The sequence below is a fragment of the Alligator mississippiensis genome, chromosome 2 (genome assembly GCF_030867095.1).
Source record: "Alligator mississippiensis isolate rAllMis1 chromosome 2, rAllMis1, whole genome shotgun sequence".
Taxonomy (NCBI): Eukaryota; Metazoa; Chordata; order Crocodylia; family Alligatoridae; genus Alligator; species Alligator mississippiensis.
In genome coordinates, this window is record NC_081825.1 from 100585541 (window position 1) to 100605078 (window position 19538).

General features: G+C 39.9%; 1 protein-coding gene across 2 annotated transcripts in view; it reads left to right on the top strand.

The window, feature by feature from the left end:
- Nucleotides 1-19538, top strand: part of SLC10A7 (solute carrier family 10 member 7) — a 215304-nt gene that overhangs the window by 161086 nt on the left and 34680 nt on the right. For both annotated transcript variants that reach the window (XM_019481515.2, XM_014593664.3), the window contains 2 exons: nt 1718-1801; nt 18637-18802. In XM_019481515.2, the coding sequence (XP_019337060.1) occupies nt 1718-1801; nt 18637-18802 (250 nt within the window). The remainder of the gene's footprint in view (nt 1-1717; nt 1802-18636; nt 18803-19538) is intronic.

Sequence of the window (19538 nt, forward strand, 5' to 3'; positions counted from 1 at the left end):
GCTGATCAGGCTGGAGAAGGGAATTAGAGTGGCATTTGGACAGAGTGCAGGTGTGCTGATTTATGGCGCACCTGCCAAAAAGGTTCGCCCTGACTGACTTATTGTTTTCAAACTAAGGATAGTGTCAAATACTTTTAATTTATAATTACTACTATATTCCCCATGTTGTTCTGAAATCTCTCTTGTATTTTTGTTCCTATAGAAGAAAAATTCCATCATTAGACATTAGGATGATGGCATTAAGGGAGGTGATATGGTCAGTCAGTGTACAATATGTGCATTTTTACATAAAGCAATATGATTTTTTAAGTGCAAAAGGTTTAAGATTCTGAAGGCTTGTTTCACAGCAGCAAATGAAGTACCTGAGCTATATTGTTTACAATAAAAGCTGAACCAAATCTTTACCCATCACCCAAAACAGACCTTTTGATTTTTTTTATGATTTGAAAGATTTAGAAATGTGTGATTAGTTCCTAAATTCACTTTTAATTTCTCTTACTTCCAGCTACTGAAAGTGCTAAATACAGTGGTTTACACTGTTTTTAGATTTCTAAATACAAGTGTTAAATTTAGGAGGTGATAGGATCATAGTGCAGAAAAGGTGAAATTCTTTTTTGGGGGAAAATGACTGGATGCAGTCCCCCAGTACTGCCATCCCATACTGGGAGACAAACTAAGCAGCTGTACATGAGCTTATCCAGACCCACAGCGTGTGATTGGAGGGATCTGAATGCCATATACGTACAGATTGCTGTGGTTTAGGTCAGTGGTGCTGGTTTAGGTCAGTGGTGCCCAACCTTCAGCCTGCAGGCCAGATCTGGATCACAGAGCCATGTCATCCAGTCTGTAGGTCTTTCTGGAGGTCTGGATATCTGGCAACAGAAGAGCAGTGGCAGTGTTAATTGCTGCTTTCCTGGTGTCAAGTTTCCAGACCTGTGGGGAGCCAGGTGAGCCAGATGACATGGCCTTGTACACTAAATCAGGCCAATGCATGGGGTCAGTGAGTGGGTGGGTCTGATCTGGGCTCACAGGGCCTGATACGTTGTGGACCACTAGTTTAGGTGAAAAGACATATTTGAAATAGGTTTGCTGCTGACCACCTGGTCATAGGCTGAGATTTCAATAGTGCAGGTGTTGCTTTTTAATTAACATTCTGAGAAATAAATCCAGTGTTTGAAGACAGAGCCAGCTACTGATGGTTTGTAATAACAAATAGGCCATATTAAACTTGCATTTATTACTTTTTTTACAGCAGTGAAATAAAATGTACTCATATTTTTAAGTTTTGAGTTGGGGGAGAGGGGTTAAGGAAGACAGAATACCCTCAAAACAACTCTACTATGTCTTTCTTTGTTCTGTACATACATACAGTAAACTGCAGTGGGCAGAGACAACAAAATTAACTATTGCCTCTTAATGGATCTCTTCTTACATATGTCTTTTTCGGACCTTATCGTACAAACATTTATATAAATAACTTTGCATATGTGAGTAGCCCCATTTAATTCAATAAATAAGTATTGCCAGGATTTGAGCCTTAGATTATAAACACCTCAGGCCAAGGTTGTTCTTTATTTTGTAACTGGGCTTAGTAATTATGCAAATATGTTTGTATGTATAGATGTATAAATGTTACTGAGTTGTATCATAAAAGTAGATACTGCAAATGTTAAAAGAAGGATCAATATTGATGTTTATTTCTATTTTTATTTTGTAGCTTGGATCATCTTCCTCTGTGCCTTTTACATCTATATTCTCACAGCTGTTTATGACTGTTGTTGTTCCTCTTATTATTGGACAGGTATGTCTCTTCAATATACATTCTCAGATTTTTTAAGAGTAAGATAAAGAGAGCTATCTTGAAGATACACTGGCAACCCAGTAAGCTGCCACATAGGAAACAGCCTCAGGATAATGGAGTCTGATATTGAAGAAAAGATGCTAGAGTGCTCCCTGGAGCCCCATTGATCTTTGCTGAGATTGAGCATCTGTCCCTCACTACCACAAACATACGCTATTGCATATCGAGAAGGGAGCTGTGAACATAAAGTGGGGGAAATGGCAACCCAAACCAAGAAATTCCAACCTCATACAAATGAGCTTTGAGAATACTGTATAGTTCTTGTGTTGCATGCCCTTTGCCTGGATGATGGAAGAGGTCCTGCCTATGTAGCATCTACTACTAAGTATATTAATAAAAATAAGTATATTAAAAGAGTATATTAAGATTTGCAAAGTCAAACACTTATAAATTAGGAAATGCTAGAATTAAGGTTGCCCATGCCTTTGTCCATGTACGTTATGATACAGGCTTTAATTACATGATCACAAACAATTTTTTCCACAGGACCTCATTCTGTACACAGGATGGATGGTGCTCACTGAATGAGCAGCTGTTCAATATTTCATTTTAGCCTCCATTCACTGTGCAGCACCAGACCTTATTTATGGCATGTGACTGAAACCCTGCACTGAATACAGAATTATTAATTATCTCGTGGTTTTTTTTATGCCACTTGTCACTGTAGTAGCTGAGCGCTTCAAAGATCTTTAAATCAATACACAAGAAAGGGAGGTATTATTTTCTCCATTTACATATGGGGAAATGAAATAGGGATATTAATTCTGAAATTTCCAATAACATTCACTAGTTTTGGATACTAAACTAGAAATTTTTGAAGCCAGATTTTTTTTTTTAAACCTTGGACTTAAAAGATCTTGCTAAAGTACAAATACCGAAGTGCAGAATACTGCACTTAGGACGGAACAATGAAATGTACAGGTACAAAATGGGAAATGACTGGCCAGGCTGCAGTACTACAGAAAAGGATCTGTGGGTCATAGGCGGCTGCAAGCTGCATATACAGCCCCTGGCAAACATTCATTTAATGACCCAGTGGGATGTGATTCCTGATCTCAATAGTTGGACTTCCTGCCATGCCACACACGCATGGCAGGAGATGCAATTTTGGTATCAGGAATCACATCAAATCATTCCATTACTACTTGCTGTTGCTGTGGCAGCCGAGGAGGAGCCAAAAGGGGAGCACATAAAAAGTGGAAACAGGGTGAGATCACTAAAGATGAATATACCTCCTCTGCTCGTGCTTGTAGGGAGGCAGTTAGGCGGGCCAAAGCTACCATGGAGCTGAGGATGGCAACCCAAGTAAAGGACAACAAGAAATTGTTTTTTAGATATATTGGGAGTAAAAGGAAGGCCCAGGGAGGAATAGGACCGCTGCTAAATGGGCAGAAACAATTGGTGACAGATAGGGGGGACAAGGCTGAACTCCTCAACGAGTTCTTTGCCTCAGTGTTCCTAAGCGAGGGGCACGACAAGTCTCTCACTGGGGTTGTAGAGAGGCAGCAGCAAGGCGCCAGACTTCCATGCGTAGATCCTGAGGTGGTGCAGAGTCACTTGGAAGAACTGGATGCCTTTAAGTCGGCAGGCCCGGATGGGCTCCATCCGAGGGTGCTGAAGGCACTGGCCGACGTCATTGCAGAGCCACTGGCGGGAATATTCGAATGCTCGTGGCGCACGGGCCAAGTCCCGGAGGACTGGAAAAGGGCTAACGTGGTCCCCATTTTCAAAAAGGGGAGGAAGGAGGACCCGGGCAACTATAGGCCGGTCAGTCTCACCTCCATCCTTGGTAAAGTATTTGAAAAAATTATCAAGGCTCACATTTGTGAGAGCCCGGCAGGACAAATTATGCTGAGGGGAAACCAGCATGGGTTTGTGGCGGGCAGATCATGCCTGACCAACCTAGTCTCTTTCTATGACCAGGTTATGAAACACCTGGACACAGGAGGAGGGGTGGATGTCGTATACTTAGACTTCAGGAAGGCCTTCGATACGGTATCCCACCCCATACTGGTGAACAAGTTAAGAGACTGTGACTTGGATGACTACACAGTCCGGTGGGTGGCGAATTGGCTAGAGGGTCGCACCCAAAGAGTCGTGGTAGATGGGTCGGTCTCGACCTGGAAGGGTGTGGGCAGTGGGGTCCCGCAGGGTTCGGTCCTTGGACCGATACTCTTTAATGTCTTCATCAGCGACTTGGACGAGGGAGTGAAATGTACTCTGTCCAAGTTTGCAGATGACACAAAGCTATGGGGAGAAGTGGACACGCCGGAGGGCAGGGAACAGCTGCAGGCAGACCTGGATAGGTTGGACAAGTGGGCAGAAAACAACAGGATGCAGTTCAACAAGGAGAAATGCAAAGTGCTGCACCTAGGGAGGAAAAATGTCCAGCACACCTACAGCCTAGGGAATGACCTGCTGGGTGGCACAGAGGTGGAAAGGGATCTTGGAGTCTTAGTGGACTCCAAGATGAACATGAGCCGGCAGTGTGACGAAGCCATCAGAAAAGCCAATGGCACTTTATCGTGCATCAGCAGATGCATGACAAATAGGTCCAGGGAGGTGATACTTCCCCTCTATAGGGCGTTGGTCAGACCGCAGTTGGAGTACTGCGTGCAATTCTGGGCGCCACACTTCAAGAAGGATGCGGATAACCTGGAGAGGATACAGCGAAGGGCAACTCGTATGGTCAAGGGCCTGCAGACCAAGCCCTACGAGGAGAGACTAGAGAAACTGGACCTTTTCAGCCTCCGCAAGAGAAGGTTGAGAGGCGACCTTGTAGCTGCCTGTAAGTTCATCACGGGGGCACAGAAGGGAATTGGTGAGGATTTATTCACCAAGGCGCCCCCGGGGGGTTACAAGAAACAATGGCCACAAGCTAGTAGAGAGCAGATTTAGACTGGACATAAGGAAGAACTTCTTCACAGTTCGAGTGGCCAAGGTCTGGAACGGGCTCCCAAGGGAGGTGGTGCTCTCCCCTACCCTGGGGGTCTTCAAGAGGAGGTTAGACAAGTATCTAGCTGGGGTCATCTAGACCCAGCACTCTTTCCTGCTTATGCAGGGGGTCGGACTCGATGATCTATTGAGGTCCCTTCCGTCCCTAACATCTATGAATCTATGAGGAACCCAGGCTCTCCCTGCATCAGCAAGTTGGGCTTGAGCTGATAGTTGGGTGGTTTTTGACTCTAGCCCAAATCTTAAACAGGCCTCAGTGTGGTCCCAGAGCCTACAATCAGCTGATTGTCAGCTTCGCCCCCAGAATACACTGGGGAATTGAGCTAGCACTGAGTCGATTGTTGGCCCTAACCCAGACAACCTTGGTTCCCCAGGGCTTTCTGGGTAGGCAGTCAGCTGATTGTGGGACTCAGCTGGACAGCCCCAAGTCTCAAACCCAAGGTTGTCCTGGTGAGGGCCCACAATCAACTGATTGTCAGAGCTGGCTGAACTACCAGGCACCTCAGGATAATGAGAGAGGCTCCCAGCAGGGGGCTGCTTCACTGATGGGAGCTTTCAATCCCCTGTGCCCAACAGCCTGGCAGAGCTACTGGGCAAAGGGTTTAAAATCCTCCATGGGGAAAGCCCTTTGCCTCCTCGCAGCCTTCAGCCAGGGCCAGCAATCAGCTGATTGTCAGTGCCAGTACCATTCCTGACCCCAGCTTGGTCCTGGCCCTGAGATTGACAATCAGCTGATTGTTGGCCTTGGCCACACCTTAAATATGTAAGGTGCCATACAAACCACCCATAAAAATGTCCTACATACAATGTAGAACATCTTTGTGGCTTGTTCCCCTTTTCTGTCACCTTTAATCCAGTGAACAGGTAGCACCCTACCCATTTATGCCATGATTAACACGTTAATTATGGCATAAATGTAACATGTAGAGTGGGCCTCAGTCAGCAGCATAGTAATGTTGGGAGGAAAAAAAAGCTAATATGTTAGCTGTATTAACATAAAAGCTGTGTATGTATTAACAGGACTGTCTCTTTCCAATCATGGGAAATGATTCTGTTTAGCACTGGTGAAATCTCACCTGAAGTACTGTTTTCAAAATGGGGACAGATAGAAAAAAGTCTGAGGAAAACCACAAACATTATTATAGGTCTCGATTTATGAGGAAAAGCTGGAATGATTGGAATTAGTCTGGAGGAAAAGAGGGGAGTTTTGGTAACAAAACTGCCGTAAGGATGATGGATCAATTGTTTTCATTCTTCATAAGGGACAGGACAAGATCTAATGGAATTAAATTGCAACATGGAACATTCAAGGATTGCTGTTAAGAAGTAGTTTTGGTGGTGATAAGGATCTTTTTAAAATATGGGTTGTCCCTACTATTTTCTTCTGAGAAATGGGCTTTACGGTTTTGATTGAAATTTTCCCGAAGAGTTGTCTGAGCCAGATGCACACAATGGAAAATGTAAATCCCTGTGGTTACATCTTAGCAAAAATATAAACAAAAAATACTGGATCCCTGTAATGGAAATATTGGACAACCTTAAATTTAAGTATCACTATCCGTGCTACCTACAATAACAATAATAATAAAAGTAAATCACCTCACAAACAGTAACTATTCTTGTATTCTTGTTTGATAGACGAAGTTAAAATCTCACATGACTTGAATGGTAACTATAGTGACTCAAGGGATACTGATTGCCTGCTGCATAGTATATTGTGACCCTGATTATGTAATATGACAGAGGCTAGGTAATGGACCCAAATCAGTAGGACATTTAAACGCATATTTAACTTTAAGCGTGTTCCCCCTCCTCCCCCCCACCCCGCACCAGTGTTGGGGCAAGAGACACCGGGCTGCAGCCCAGCTGGAACTAGGGCCTAGCAGTGGTGACAGCATGATTTCTGTGCTGACCATGAGGTGTGGGGCTGCAACCCGGTCAGAGCCAGCTCCCGGAAGCACTTGGGGCAGCAGTGGCTTGGAGGTGTGCCCCACTTCCTCCCCCCCGCCAACATTTTCATGTCATCTCTGGTAACAACCATAAAGAAAAGTATCTGTTGGTGTTTCTTTTCTTGCCTGCTAGGGGCAGGGGGTTGGACTAGATGGCCCACTGAGGTCCCTTCCGACTCTATGAGTCTATGAATCTATCTATGAATCTTACAGACATTCCTATGCATCTCACCTTTAGTGCATATTATCAGAGTGATAGTCAGAATATGTAATCCGAAAGGGGCTAGGCAGAAAGCTGAAAGATGAGGTTGTGCTACTTCTAAATTTCTTAGAAGCAAACAGTATTGCAGTGAAACTGGAGAAAGTGAAATCCTTAATGGTGCCAGGTGCAGAAGACCCGGAGACATTAGCAATCTATGCTACAGTCTGGTGTGAGTCAGAAGAGGACTGCCAACTGCTAGATAAAGTCACTATAAATTTTCAGGAGTACTTTGATCTATTCACCAAGGGATGTTACTCAGGAAAGACGCATTGTATTACAAGAAACCGACAGGCAGGTGATATCACTGAATATTTGTTTACAGACCTGTGTAATAAATTTAAGTCCTGCGAGCTTGAGTAGTAAGCAGATGAACTAATTAGAGACCGAAGTAATTTAAAACTCAGATTACTTATTATATAACTGAGCAATAAGTCAAAACAAGAATGATTGTGAGAAGCATGCATGACTTATAGGAAACATACTATAAAGAGACTGAACAAACAGTAACAGCAAGGTGATTCAGGGAGAAAACTTTGCTGTAAGGAAGACTCAAGTGCTAGCTATTTTCAAAATATAGTGCAAACTGCAGAAAAATTACTCTCATTTACAAGTGCTTGAGTGTGTTTATTGATAAAAAGCCAGCAAAAATAGCCCGAGTACTTATAAGCATGAGCGTTTTAAAAATGAAGGTACTGCATTCTGTAGAATATGTGCAAACAACACTGTCATGGAAAAGCTAAGTGTAATCTACACTGTCCATCTCAGAACGGGGAAGTGTAAGAAGAGACCAACATTTTTGTAGTCCAGACAGGAATTCATGCTCTCATTGAAAGTTAGGTATCCAGGTATGTGACTGCAGTAAATGCAGGGAAAAAAATCCAAGAGAACCACCAACGCTAGGTGATGTTTCTGATTGCCCTTCATCCAGGGTTGGCACAGATCTATTTTTGAAATAAATAGGAAGGATTACCTCTCATTTGTGGGCTGCTACTCATTTTTTTTATTGAGCTGTTGCACAACATGCTGAGTAACAATGTAATAACACTTTGTAAATCACCATTTGCTCACCATGGGATTCTAGATGCATTCAAAGATAATGGACCACAAGTCATGAGTGACACATTTCAGCAATTATCCTTAATTTATCAGTTCATGCCCACCATGTCAAGGCCTTACTATGCACAGTCAAACTGTTCAGCAGAAAAGTCTGTCCACAAATATACAATAAGATTGCCCAATAAGAAAGGACCTTATTTTAAAAAAATCAAGCTTGTAACCTGCTTCTTTAAAGGGTCTCCTTTCTCTCCAAGTCATACTGGCTCAGTTGTGACTGCCAGAACCTTAAGCTTAAGCCTCTTCATTAGAAAATAGACTGGTTACAGGTATAGTATTCTTCATTTCCCTTTAGAACACTCTCCCCTTAGAAAAAAGCCTGAAGAGTCCAGATTTGTTAACCTTCTGGGCATGCTGTATAGTCTATCTATTTGAGCAGCCATTGGCAGATAACTGGCACATAATGGTGTTTCTTGCTAACTGACTGCATCAGATTGTTGTCCTTGATTTTGGTTAATATTATATTCTGTTATTTTATTTCATTAAAAAAGCAAGCTATAACAGTACATACTGATCCCTCCCGTGTACTGAGGTAATATTTTTCACAGTCTGGACCCATGTCATGTTGCAGCGTCCATAAATTCCAGTGGTTACTGTTGTACACAATGTCCGCTTTTCAATTTGTGATCACATTAATTGAACGTTCGGGCAACCTGAACAGAATGTATGACTGTGGGCTTTGTGCTGAAACCCATCTATGTACCACAAAATCCATATTGTGTGCACAAATCAGATCCTGGAATTGTATGCCTAATTACTTGTTTTAACTTCAGGTTTAGAAAATTCTTCCATCACTCAATCTCTGAGCACAAGTATTAAAATGAAAATATACATAATTTATCAGTGACTAATGTAATTAGATTCTCATCTCCAGAAATCACTTTTTAACCCACACAATCACATCCTCAAAGATAGGTCTTGAGTGAATACTTGGCCTTCCCTATAATCCTCAAGTCAATTAATCAAGGCCTTGTCAGACTAAAGAAGGGAGAAAAGTCAATACTCAAATGCTCTGCCTTCTACCCTAAAATGTTCAAATTAAAGGGGGTCTTAGCACAGAGCATTACTTAGAAGAGAGATTGGCTCAGGAGCCAGAAAGTAAACAAATATATATTTGTAATAGATTTGAAAATCCAGTATCAACTACTGTTTAAAATTAGAACTAGCAAAGTTTCAATGCACATACCTCAAAATGAAACTGGAACTCAAAGTTGATTGTAGAGACATGATGCCATATGCCAAAAATAGTAAGTCAAAACTTTTCCAATGGAATGTTGTTCCACTGAATTATTTTAAAAAAGCATCAAAATCAAAACAGCCAGTGAGAAAAAGACAATTCCAACCAAAATCAAGGTAGGTTAGTGAGCAAACTCAGCCTGGTATGCTGCCAGCTCATCCGTCTTGCTCCTTGGTAGCCTAAGCTTACATCAGCTCATGGTCTAGGCCAAGGTACTCAACCTAGGTCTTGTGGGCCAGATCCAGCCTGTGGCACTGTGTCATTCGGCCCCCAGGTCCAGAAATTTGAGGACAGGGAAGTGGTGCCACTGCTTCCCTGCTGCCAAATCTCCAGATCCATGGGGAGCCTTAAGCCCTGTTAGCTGGATCCAGGACCTGACCCCAGTGCACAGGGGCAGCTCCAGGCCATTGGGACATACTCCAGATATGTGGGGCCCTAGGGTTTCAGAGGCCCCAAGCTTCCTTGTTTCATTCTTTTTTCAGCCTTTTTTTGAAATGTTAGCATTTCCCATGGAAATAAGAGCTCTGTCTTTCAATCAGACTCTCAAGTAGCATTACTCTGTATTTACTCCCTGGTAAATTCCAAGTGTTCTAACATTATTGTAACCCAGTGTAAAGGTCAAATGCATGAATACTTATGGTGAAGTCAGTCAAAATAGTTACAGTGACCATTAAGGCTTCTTTTGCATTAATTCATGATCCTTTGAAAGGTTGGCCCATTGTTTGCATGGTTTAATAGATAAGAAGCTAGTGAAGTTTTAAGAAAAATAATAGATGTGGGATTTTCAAAATCTATTAAAATTACATATCTTCTTCCTGGTGCTGAGTGCACAAGCATTGGTAATCCTTTTAGACAAGCATGGGGTAGTAGTGGAAATCTGGACCACGCTAGTCACATTTTGGCCAGATTTCAATATCTTCAATGAGAGATTGGATCTTCCGCTGGAGTCCTGTCCTCTGGAGGTATAGCAAGCATGCCTTGTAGTTCACCATTCTATACCCATATGTACATACACCATGACCTATTGTCAATATTAGTTGAATATTATGTTTGCTTTACTCTGTTTGAGGATTAGTAGTGTATAACAATCTGTGATTTGTTCCCCCTATTGTATACACATATAGAGAGCTGGAAAATTCCTGTAATATAAGCAAACATATACGAGCTGTTTCAAGGAAAAGGAATGTTTTCTGGATTTCACAGATTGTCTCCAAATTCTGATATACTCTTCTTAATATAGCACAGGCTTATATTTAGTTTAAAGTGAGTACTGAAGACTTCTATTCATGAGCTACATTGGCATGTTAGGTTAATGTTTGCCTTCCTTTCAGTGGGTGGTTAATACTTGTCAACAGAGTAAAGAAGACCTTAGAACATCCTGTAAACAGTTCTATCATGTCCAGCAATTTTGAGAGTTTGGCCAAAGATCATTGTTTCTTTGTTTTATTTCTTTTTTTTAATTCTAGAAGTGACATATAACAGAAACAATGAATGCCACTGCAATATTTCCTTTGCCTTTTTTGCAGACTTTCTCCTTTCTCTACACCTAAGTGCTTATGACAGACTTTTATTTTATGTTTTATATTAAAGAGCGATTTATGATTAAATGTTAATGAAATAGAATTTTCACTGTGCTTTCATTATATTCTACTAGTTTGAACATTTTTCAAAGCAGCACACCAAAACCCACTGTTTTCTATGAATAAATAATAAAAAGCATGTCTATACATTATCATTCATGCATTCTCTAGTTGCCCCATTGGTGATTTGTCTGCCAGCATAAAATGGGCACTTCATATTGAACAGTCCTTAACTAAAGCGAAAATTAATGTTATGATTCTAGCAGTTCTCCCCCACCCCTTTCTGCCCTCCCCCAAAATCTATAGAGTAAGGTAAGTTGTGTACATTCTGTAATGGTTCATGGAATCCAGTCTAGTAAAAACATATATGATATTCTACAAACATGGGATTTCAGAACCATCTCCTCCGTCTGTGTCCAAATTGTCCAGGAGCTTTTCCAACATTAAGAATGAGTATTTGTAAATGAAATTTAAAAGGGTTGCTTGCTTTATTGTTATACAATCTGCCAGCAAATCTGAAATAGTAAATATAACAGTGAAATTCTGACTCTGAATCCTACCAACGATCAGTCTACAATTGAAAGGAAAAGTCATACTGGTACTGGGGAAGGGAAAAGTAGAAGCATAAATGATGAAAAATGTAAATTAAATATAATTAAGTTAAAACAGATTTAAAATGGAAAAATAAACCAAAGGTTACAGAAATGTCCATTAAAAATGTCCATTAGAAATGTCCATAGAAGTAGCCCTCCTTTTCATAGTTAAACTTCAAGCGAGTTGCAGAAATGAAGCCTTGTCATCTGGGAAATTAGTAGAGAAATGCTTCTATGGAAAACTGAGATAATGGCTTAACAAGATTCAGACCATGATTTGTTCCCTTTCGATATTTCACTTTAACAAGAAATAGGACAGCATCTCCACAGAAATGTAGACAAAGAAATAAATATATAAAGATAACAGAAAATATTCTGTTTGGTCTTGCCATATTATTATGAAAATGAAAGCTGTTAATTGACCAACATCTTAGTACATGATTTTTAATATCACTTAATCAGTGGAATCCACAGGGCCCAAGTTTATGGAAAGTTGACTCACCTTGAATGGGTTCATATGCCAGGAGCTAATTTGTCAAAGTAAAGCAGAAGAAAGGGCATGGTAATTTAGACTTACTCATTCAGAGAGGCATGAGTTTTCTTAGGCTACAGCCTACATTGTCAGATGCTATGAAGAAATAGGCAGTAGCTTACGGAAGCGCATGACTCGCTGAATGACTTCGTCTCTAAGGGCATTTATACACATACTTTTTGGTCCTGTTACACGTCGCTTCAGCACTGACACATGAGCTGACACACGTTACGCTGTCTCACATGCAGTTGTATAAGTTGCAAAATGCGTGTCAGCACACACAAAATGGCTGTAGCGTGCTTTTGAACTAAAGCACCTTCTATGTGTTTTAGTTCAAAAGCATGCCACCACCATTTTCTCAGCACTGATGTGCATTTTGCCATTTATACAAATGTGTGCATCACAGTGCTGGGCACTTGCATGTGGAAAAATGCTCTAAGGGCATGTCTATGTGTTCATTAATGCACTTTAGGTAATGCACATTAAATTTAGTATCTCTGGACATTAGTACACAAGTTTGTGCCGCAGCGCTGGGTGCTTTTAAAAGCACCCAGCACAGCAATGCACACATTTGTATAAACGGCAAAATACACATCAGGGCTGAGAAAATGGCGGCGGCATGTTTTAGAACTAAAACGCATTGAAGATATTTTAGTTCAGAAGTGCACCACTGCCATTTTCTCAGCGCTGGTACGCATTTCACTGTTTATACAAATGCATGCGATGCAGTGCCAGGCGCCTCAGCTTGTAGGTGGAGCAGACTCAAGTCCGCATATAAATCAAGTTTGAGCATAAATGTCCTAAGGTGCCACCCTACCCTGTCTTCTGCCTAACTTCAGACTGGCTTAGCTAACCACCTCTCTCTGCTTATAAAAGTAGGTCAACGGATATAATTTATATGGATAGTGATCAAGAGTATCCAATCAGTTCCAAAAGAAAAAGGAAGAGCCTGATAAATATTTGCTTCTTAGATTGTAAGAAGAAACAGTTCGTGTTTCTCTCTACCCTTTTTTATAGAAAGAAATATTAAATCAGAATTTGAACTGAGTGCTTAATGGGAAGAAACCCTAGGAACAGCCAAGTTCGCAAGAAGATTTAAGTTAAAATATGTTACATTATTGTGTATTTTTTATCAACAAATCTAAATGTTGGGAATGATGTGAGTTAGAACTCTTCTCTAGTTTATTGGACTTCCTTGTATAGAGTGGAAGGGACTATCCATTCAGGTGCTGCTTTGGTTGTTAATTCCTCCTTTGAAAGGAACAGTGAGATTCAGGTGGCACATGAAAGTAGTGTCTGAAATTGCTAGCATTAGCACAGGCTATGTACTGTTAGCTTTTTGTTTTGTTTTTTTTGTTCATGGACTTTTTCAGCATTTTACTTCAGGCTCCAATTAGCATTCAGGATTCTCTTGCTTGGAGCAATCCATATTATTCCTGGCATTTTAACCTAATATTTGATTTCCTGTCTGAAGAGTAGAGTCAGTAGGAATCACCAAGGTTCACACCTGCCTAGCTTTTCTCCTCTTCCTCTTCTTTGCAGGAGTTTATTTCAATGAAAAGCTTTAAAGGTGTTTTTTGGGTTTGTTGTTGTTTGTTTTTTAGTACTGCTGGAAAATATTTAGGCTTTCAAAATTAAGCTCATTAATTCAAAGCGTCTTAAAATATAAATGTTTTAAAGAACATTAATAAATACCAAATGTATGAGTTTTTGATCTAAGGGAAGAAATTGAAGTGAGTTTCTCTACTGAACATCTAGCACAATCTTTAATAGCTCAGCCTCTCCTCTTAAAATTAATACTGTTTTAGATTTCTTCCAATCCAACAGTTTTAATCCCAGGCCCTTTAAGTTACTTCACCTTTTACATTAATACAAGACAAAAGTAAAGTATCAAGTCTACAGTGAGGAATACGTTCTCCAAATGTATTTACTGGGCATGTCTACACATGCTGATTTAAGGTGATTTAGCCTGATTTAAGGTGCATTAAGGGTGTGTCTGCACGTGTGTACCCTTAATGCTCCTTAAAATGGTGATTTTAGGCTATTTTCACCTAAGTTTGATAACTACAAAAGCAGGTACAAAAGCAAATTTAGGCATGAATAGCCAAAGCACATTAAGGCAAGTATAGACACATTAAGGTGCATTGACACTGTGTATGGACTGGCATGGATCTAACTTTAGTCTGACGTCAGTCCATGCACACAGCGTTAATGCATTTTAACGTGCATGTGTAAATGCAAAACTAAATCACCTTAATGTGCATTAAACTAATGCACATTAAATCTAAGCGTGCCTAAGGGCATGTGTAGACATGCCAACTGTGTACATTTCTTTAAACTACTGCTGCTGTTAAAACAAAATTTTGTTCTTGTGGTCTTGCCTACATGATTTCATAAAGAAAAATATATATTGAAAAGCCAAACTGTCTTTAAATTTTGTGGACTCAAAATAATCCCTGAATTATCAAAAAAGATAATTATGGAAAGTTAAACAAGAAACTATAGAAAGCTCATTAGATATGGTAGAAGATTTACTGGGAAAGTATCATTCTGATATTGTAAGGCATTTTTTCCTCATTTCTTCCATATTTTGAATCTATAACATATTTCCATATGTAATATAAATACCAAAACAATTCCACAGATAGCCTAAAGTAAATTGTCTCAAACAGTTTGGCACAGAACCTCTGCTCTAGTTTCAGCAATAAATGTATTTTTACTAACCTATTCAAATGTATTTATATTGCATTTTCTTTTTCCTTGAATCTACTAATCACAGTTCCAGCCCAGGTCAGAGTATTCTAATTCACATTCCATGTATACAGTCTTAAATAGCTTTTCTTTTCCCCAAAAGTACACCCTAAACTTAGGGGGATTTATGTTGAAATAGATCATGTTAGAGGCCAGAGACCTTGCCTCTTGCCTCTAACAGGTCACAGAATTAAAAACATTAGCATACTTTGGGCTTGATCTCTCTTCACATTATCCACATTGTACATTTTCATTAAAATTTTATAACTCCATAATAATGGTTCATCCCTGTACAGTGGCTTTTAAGGGGATGTCTGAAAGAAATTTTGTATATTTTACCACAGAAATCCTCTTCAGCTTCTTCAAAAGTTTAGCCATAATTTTAGAGTATGATCACATCTGGCAGGTATCACATTTGAAAGTTGGGAGATATCACTTGGGTTATTAGGATTTCATTATATGGTTTCCCATAAGTCAGTTATTTTACTCAGCAGAATTTTTAGAAACATTCTAAGAGGGTGATCATTATCCCACTTCTGAAGGGGCCTGGAGTGTGGTGCAAGCACTAAAGTTGACTGCCCAGAGGTCGCAAATTCAAGGCCATAGCAGAAGCACTCGTGACACGGCCCTGTCAGATTCCAGCAAATGTGGAAATTCTGCTAAATACCTTGTCACAACAAGGACATGAGAAAGGAGCTGAAGGGAAGGGTGTCTGAATACCATGTTCAGAATACTAAGTGTATGGTAGGCATGCAGGGAGAAAATGAGGGAGTTCAGCATGTGATTTGGGATGCAGCTGGCAAGGGACATAGAAGGCAATAAAAAGGGATTCTTCAAATATGTCAGAAGTAAGATGGAAGACCAGAGAAACTGTAGGTCCCTTACAGAATGCAGAGGGCTATATGGTTATATATGATGCAGAGAAGGCTGAAGTATTTAATGCCTTTTTTATTTCAGTCTTCACAAATAGGGGCAGCTACTAGATGACAAGTGCAGTTAATGGCAAGGATAGGGAAGGAGACATATAGCCTAAAGTAGTAGAAGAACAGGTTAGGGGTTACTTAGAGAAGCTAGATGATTTCAGATTGTTAGGGCTGGATGAGATGCACCCTTGGGTACTGAAGGAATTGACTGAGGTAGTTTCAGAGACATTAGCTATCCTTTTTCAGAATTTGTGGAAGTTGAGTGAGTTCCCAGATGACTGTTAAAGGACAAACATAGTGCCTATCTTTAAGAAAGGGAGGAAGGAGTGTCCAGGGGAATTACAGACCAGTGAGCCTGACCTTAATATCTAGAAAGATCGTGGAGCAGGTCCTCAAGGAATCTATTGTGAAGCACCTAAAGGAGAACAAGGTGATCAGGAGCAGCCACCATGGATTCACCAAGAGCAAGGCATGCCTAAGCAATCCTATTTCCTTCTATAATAGGAAATCAGATTGAAAGGCTTGTGGATGTTGGGAGGACAGTGGCTTTGATATAATTTGACTTTAGCAAGGCTTTTAACAAGGTCTCTCATGACAGTCATTAACAACCTAAGGACATACAGACTAAAAGTACTGTAACATCATAAATAACTGGTTGAATCATTGTATTCAACAAATAGTCATCAATCACTCAATGTCTAGTTGGGAGGAGGTATGAAGTAGGGTTTCCCAAGGGTCTGTCATGGTCTGATATTGTTTAATATCTTCATTAATGATTTGGACAAAAGTACTGAGTGCATGCTTAGTAAATTTGAGACTAGCATCAAGTTAGATGGAGTTGTAGATTCTCCAGAGGTAGGACTAGGATTGTGCACTAGGGATGGAATAATTGATTGTACAGATACAGACTGGGGAATGACTGGCTAGGCTGCAGTAATGCAGAGGAGTACCTGGGGACCATAAGCTGAATATGAGCCAAGTGTGCTTTTGTTGCAAAAAAAGCCAACAGCACAAAGTATTAACAGGAGTGTCTCTTGAAAATCAAGAGTTTCTTTTCTTCAATACAGCACTCGTGAGACATCACCTGGAGTACTATGTTTAGTTTTGGGCCACATGCTTCAAGAAGGATGTGGACAGATTGGAAAGAGTCCAGCTCAGAGTAACACAAATAATTTAGAGGCATGGCAAGTAAGACTTATGTGGAAAGGCTGAAAGAACTAGGGTTATTTAGTTTAGAGAGAAGAAAACTGTGGGGGTATTAGATAATAGTCTTCAAATATCTGAAGAGCAGTTTACAGAGGATGGAGAGGGGTGTTTCTCCTTGACTGTGGAGACAGGACTAGGAGCAATGGGCTCAAGATGCAGCCAAGGAAATTTAGGTTGGAGATTAGGAGGAACTTTCTGACTATGAGAGTGGTCAAGCATTGGAACAGGCTACCTAGAGAAATTGTGGAATCTCCATCCTTGTAAGTTCTCAAGAGCAGGTTGGACAAACACTTAGCTGGGACAGTTTAGTCAGGAATGATCCTGCCTTGAGCAGGGGGCTGGACTAGATGACCTTGTAAGGTCCCTTCCAGCCCTACTTTCCTATGATCTTGTTTTGCATGTAGTTGATCAAATTTACTTCATGAAGTTAACAGGATAGGCAGCTCCTTATAGAATTTACTGAGAGATTTTAAATAATCTAGGAAGGTGGTGATAGGGACTGGCAGATCTACGAACAGTTTCCCAGCCCTGGCAGCTAACTTGTGAAAAGGTCTTGTAGTGATTTTGATCTTGCATACTTACAAATTTTTCCATATTACTCAATTAATAGTGCTGATGTTTATTAATAGTAATACTCTGTGGAAGCGTCATGACACTTTTAGCACCCTCTCATTGCAATGGCCATGATGAACTATTATTTGTAAAAGAGCCTGGTAACAGAATGCAAGGAGATCTCCTGAGAAATTAGACAAGATAATAGGATTGCTGAAAACTTAACACAAGTCATGGCTATAGGATAAAAGCTTTAAAAAAAGTTTTTCAAACCATTTAAAAATAAAGAGGAAAAATGCAGTTCCCCACACAGTGCTCAGATATGTGGTGCTCAATTTTGTATAATTTGGCATAATTTTAAAGTTAAAACTACTCTTACATTTAAATTTGTCTCTAAAACAAAATCTTGCAAAACAACTTCAAATTCAATTTCCTGAAAGTAGAAAAGTTGCACTAAGCACTATAGGTTTGTTCATTTTTATGTGTTAATTCTGGCATTCTGAAAGCGTGCAAATGGCATTTGTCTTTGGATTTACAAAAACTCTAGATATTCAGAGTTTAAATAATTCAAACTCCCACAACACATGCACTTCTGCTTTTCAAGCATGAGTTATAATTTAATTAAAAACTTCTGGTGCATCGCTGGCTATTTAAATATTAAAATGTTCCATGGATCACTTTCGATTATCTACCGTCATGAAATTCCTGAAGATGTCAGATTTTTAAGATTCCCAAAGTTGCACTTGGAATTGTCTGTTGATGCAAAGGGGACTGTGATAATTACATACATCCATTAGTATCAGCAGAGGAGATAAACTTTGGGGAGGCTTAATGGGCATGTCTCAGTGACAGCTAGCAAAGAACATTTGGCATGATTAAGGATGGATATGAATGTACTTGAAAATATACTCTCATTATGGACACCCAGTGGAAGTTGCACTACAAATGTTAAATTCCCCAGAAGAAGAGTTGTGTGGCAGGGAAGCTTTGAAATCCACTGTGGCCGTCATCCAAATTATTCTCTTCTCTTTATGTCTTTCCGCTGTCAGATTCATTTTGTGATGCCCAACTTGGCTCCCTGCATCTTTGAAAAAAGGCAACCTGTTGATTTATGTGTTTCAGATTGTCCGAAGATACATCAAGGATTGGCTTGAAAGGAAGAAACCTCCATTTGGTGCTATCAGCAGTTGTGTGCTCCTGATGATCATCTACACAACATTCTGTGATACTTTCGCCAATCCAAATATTGACCTTGATAAATTTAGTTTGATTATAGTCGTGTTCATAAGTAAGTTTAGTCTTAAAATATTCCTTTGATCAGTTAGTCTCTTATATACAATGAATAGCATCTACTAGAAGGAGAAGGAAAGTTTAACTAGCATGGAGCTGAATTTTGTATTTTTAATGCATCTTGTAAGTAAGATAGATTAGAAAAACTACTAGAGGTTGCATGCTTTTTAGGATGTTGAGAAAGCAACAGCATTAATAATCGGATAAATCTTGTCATGTACTCTTGAGATTGTTCTGTAGTATTTCCTTTCTAAAAGGGCATAAGTATTATGTTTTCAAATATTTTTGCCCATTCTTTTGAGGTTTTATCTATTATTAAAGGACAGGACATGTTTTGATTTAGTATTGCACACAAAAAGAATAGATTCCATTTTGAGATATCAGTCACAGAAAATTGTTCTAACAGCTCTTGAACCACTGTTCCCTGTCAGTCTTATACAACTAGAAATTATTGGGATTTTCTAGGTGGGGGATACATTTCCATGGTTAAAGTGATTTGTTGCAATGTATGTTTCAGATGTACCTTATTCATTCACATGTTATGGAATAGACCCTTGATATCCTTGCTATCAGTTAGAAATACATTAGTTGATCATGAACTCCCAACAAAGGGCAGCAGTGTCCAATAACTGCCCACTCTTCCAATCAATTACTCTTACTCTGCTCCCCCTTTTTGTAGGCACAGATATTCCAGGTAGTGCAAAAGATCTTTAACTCAAATCCCCCAATAGTAG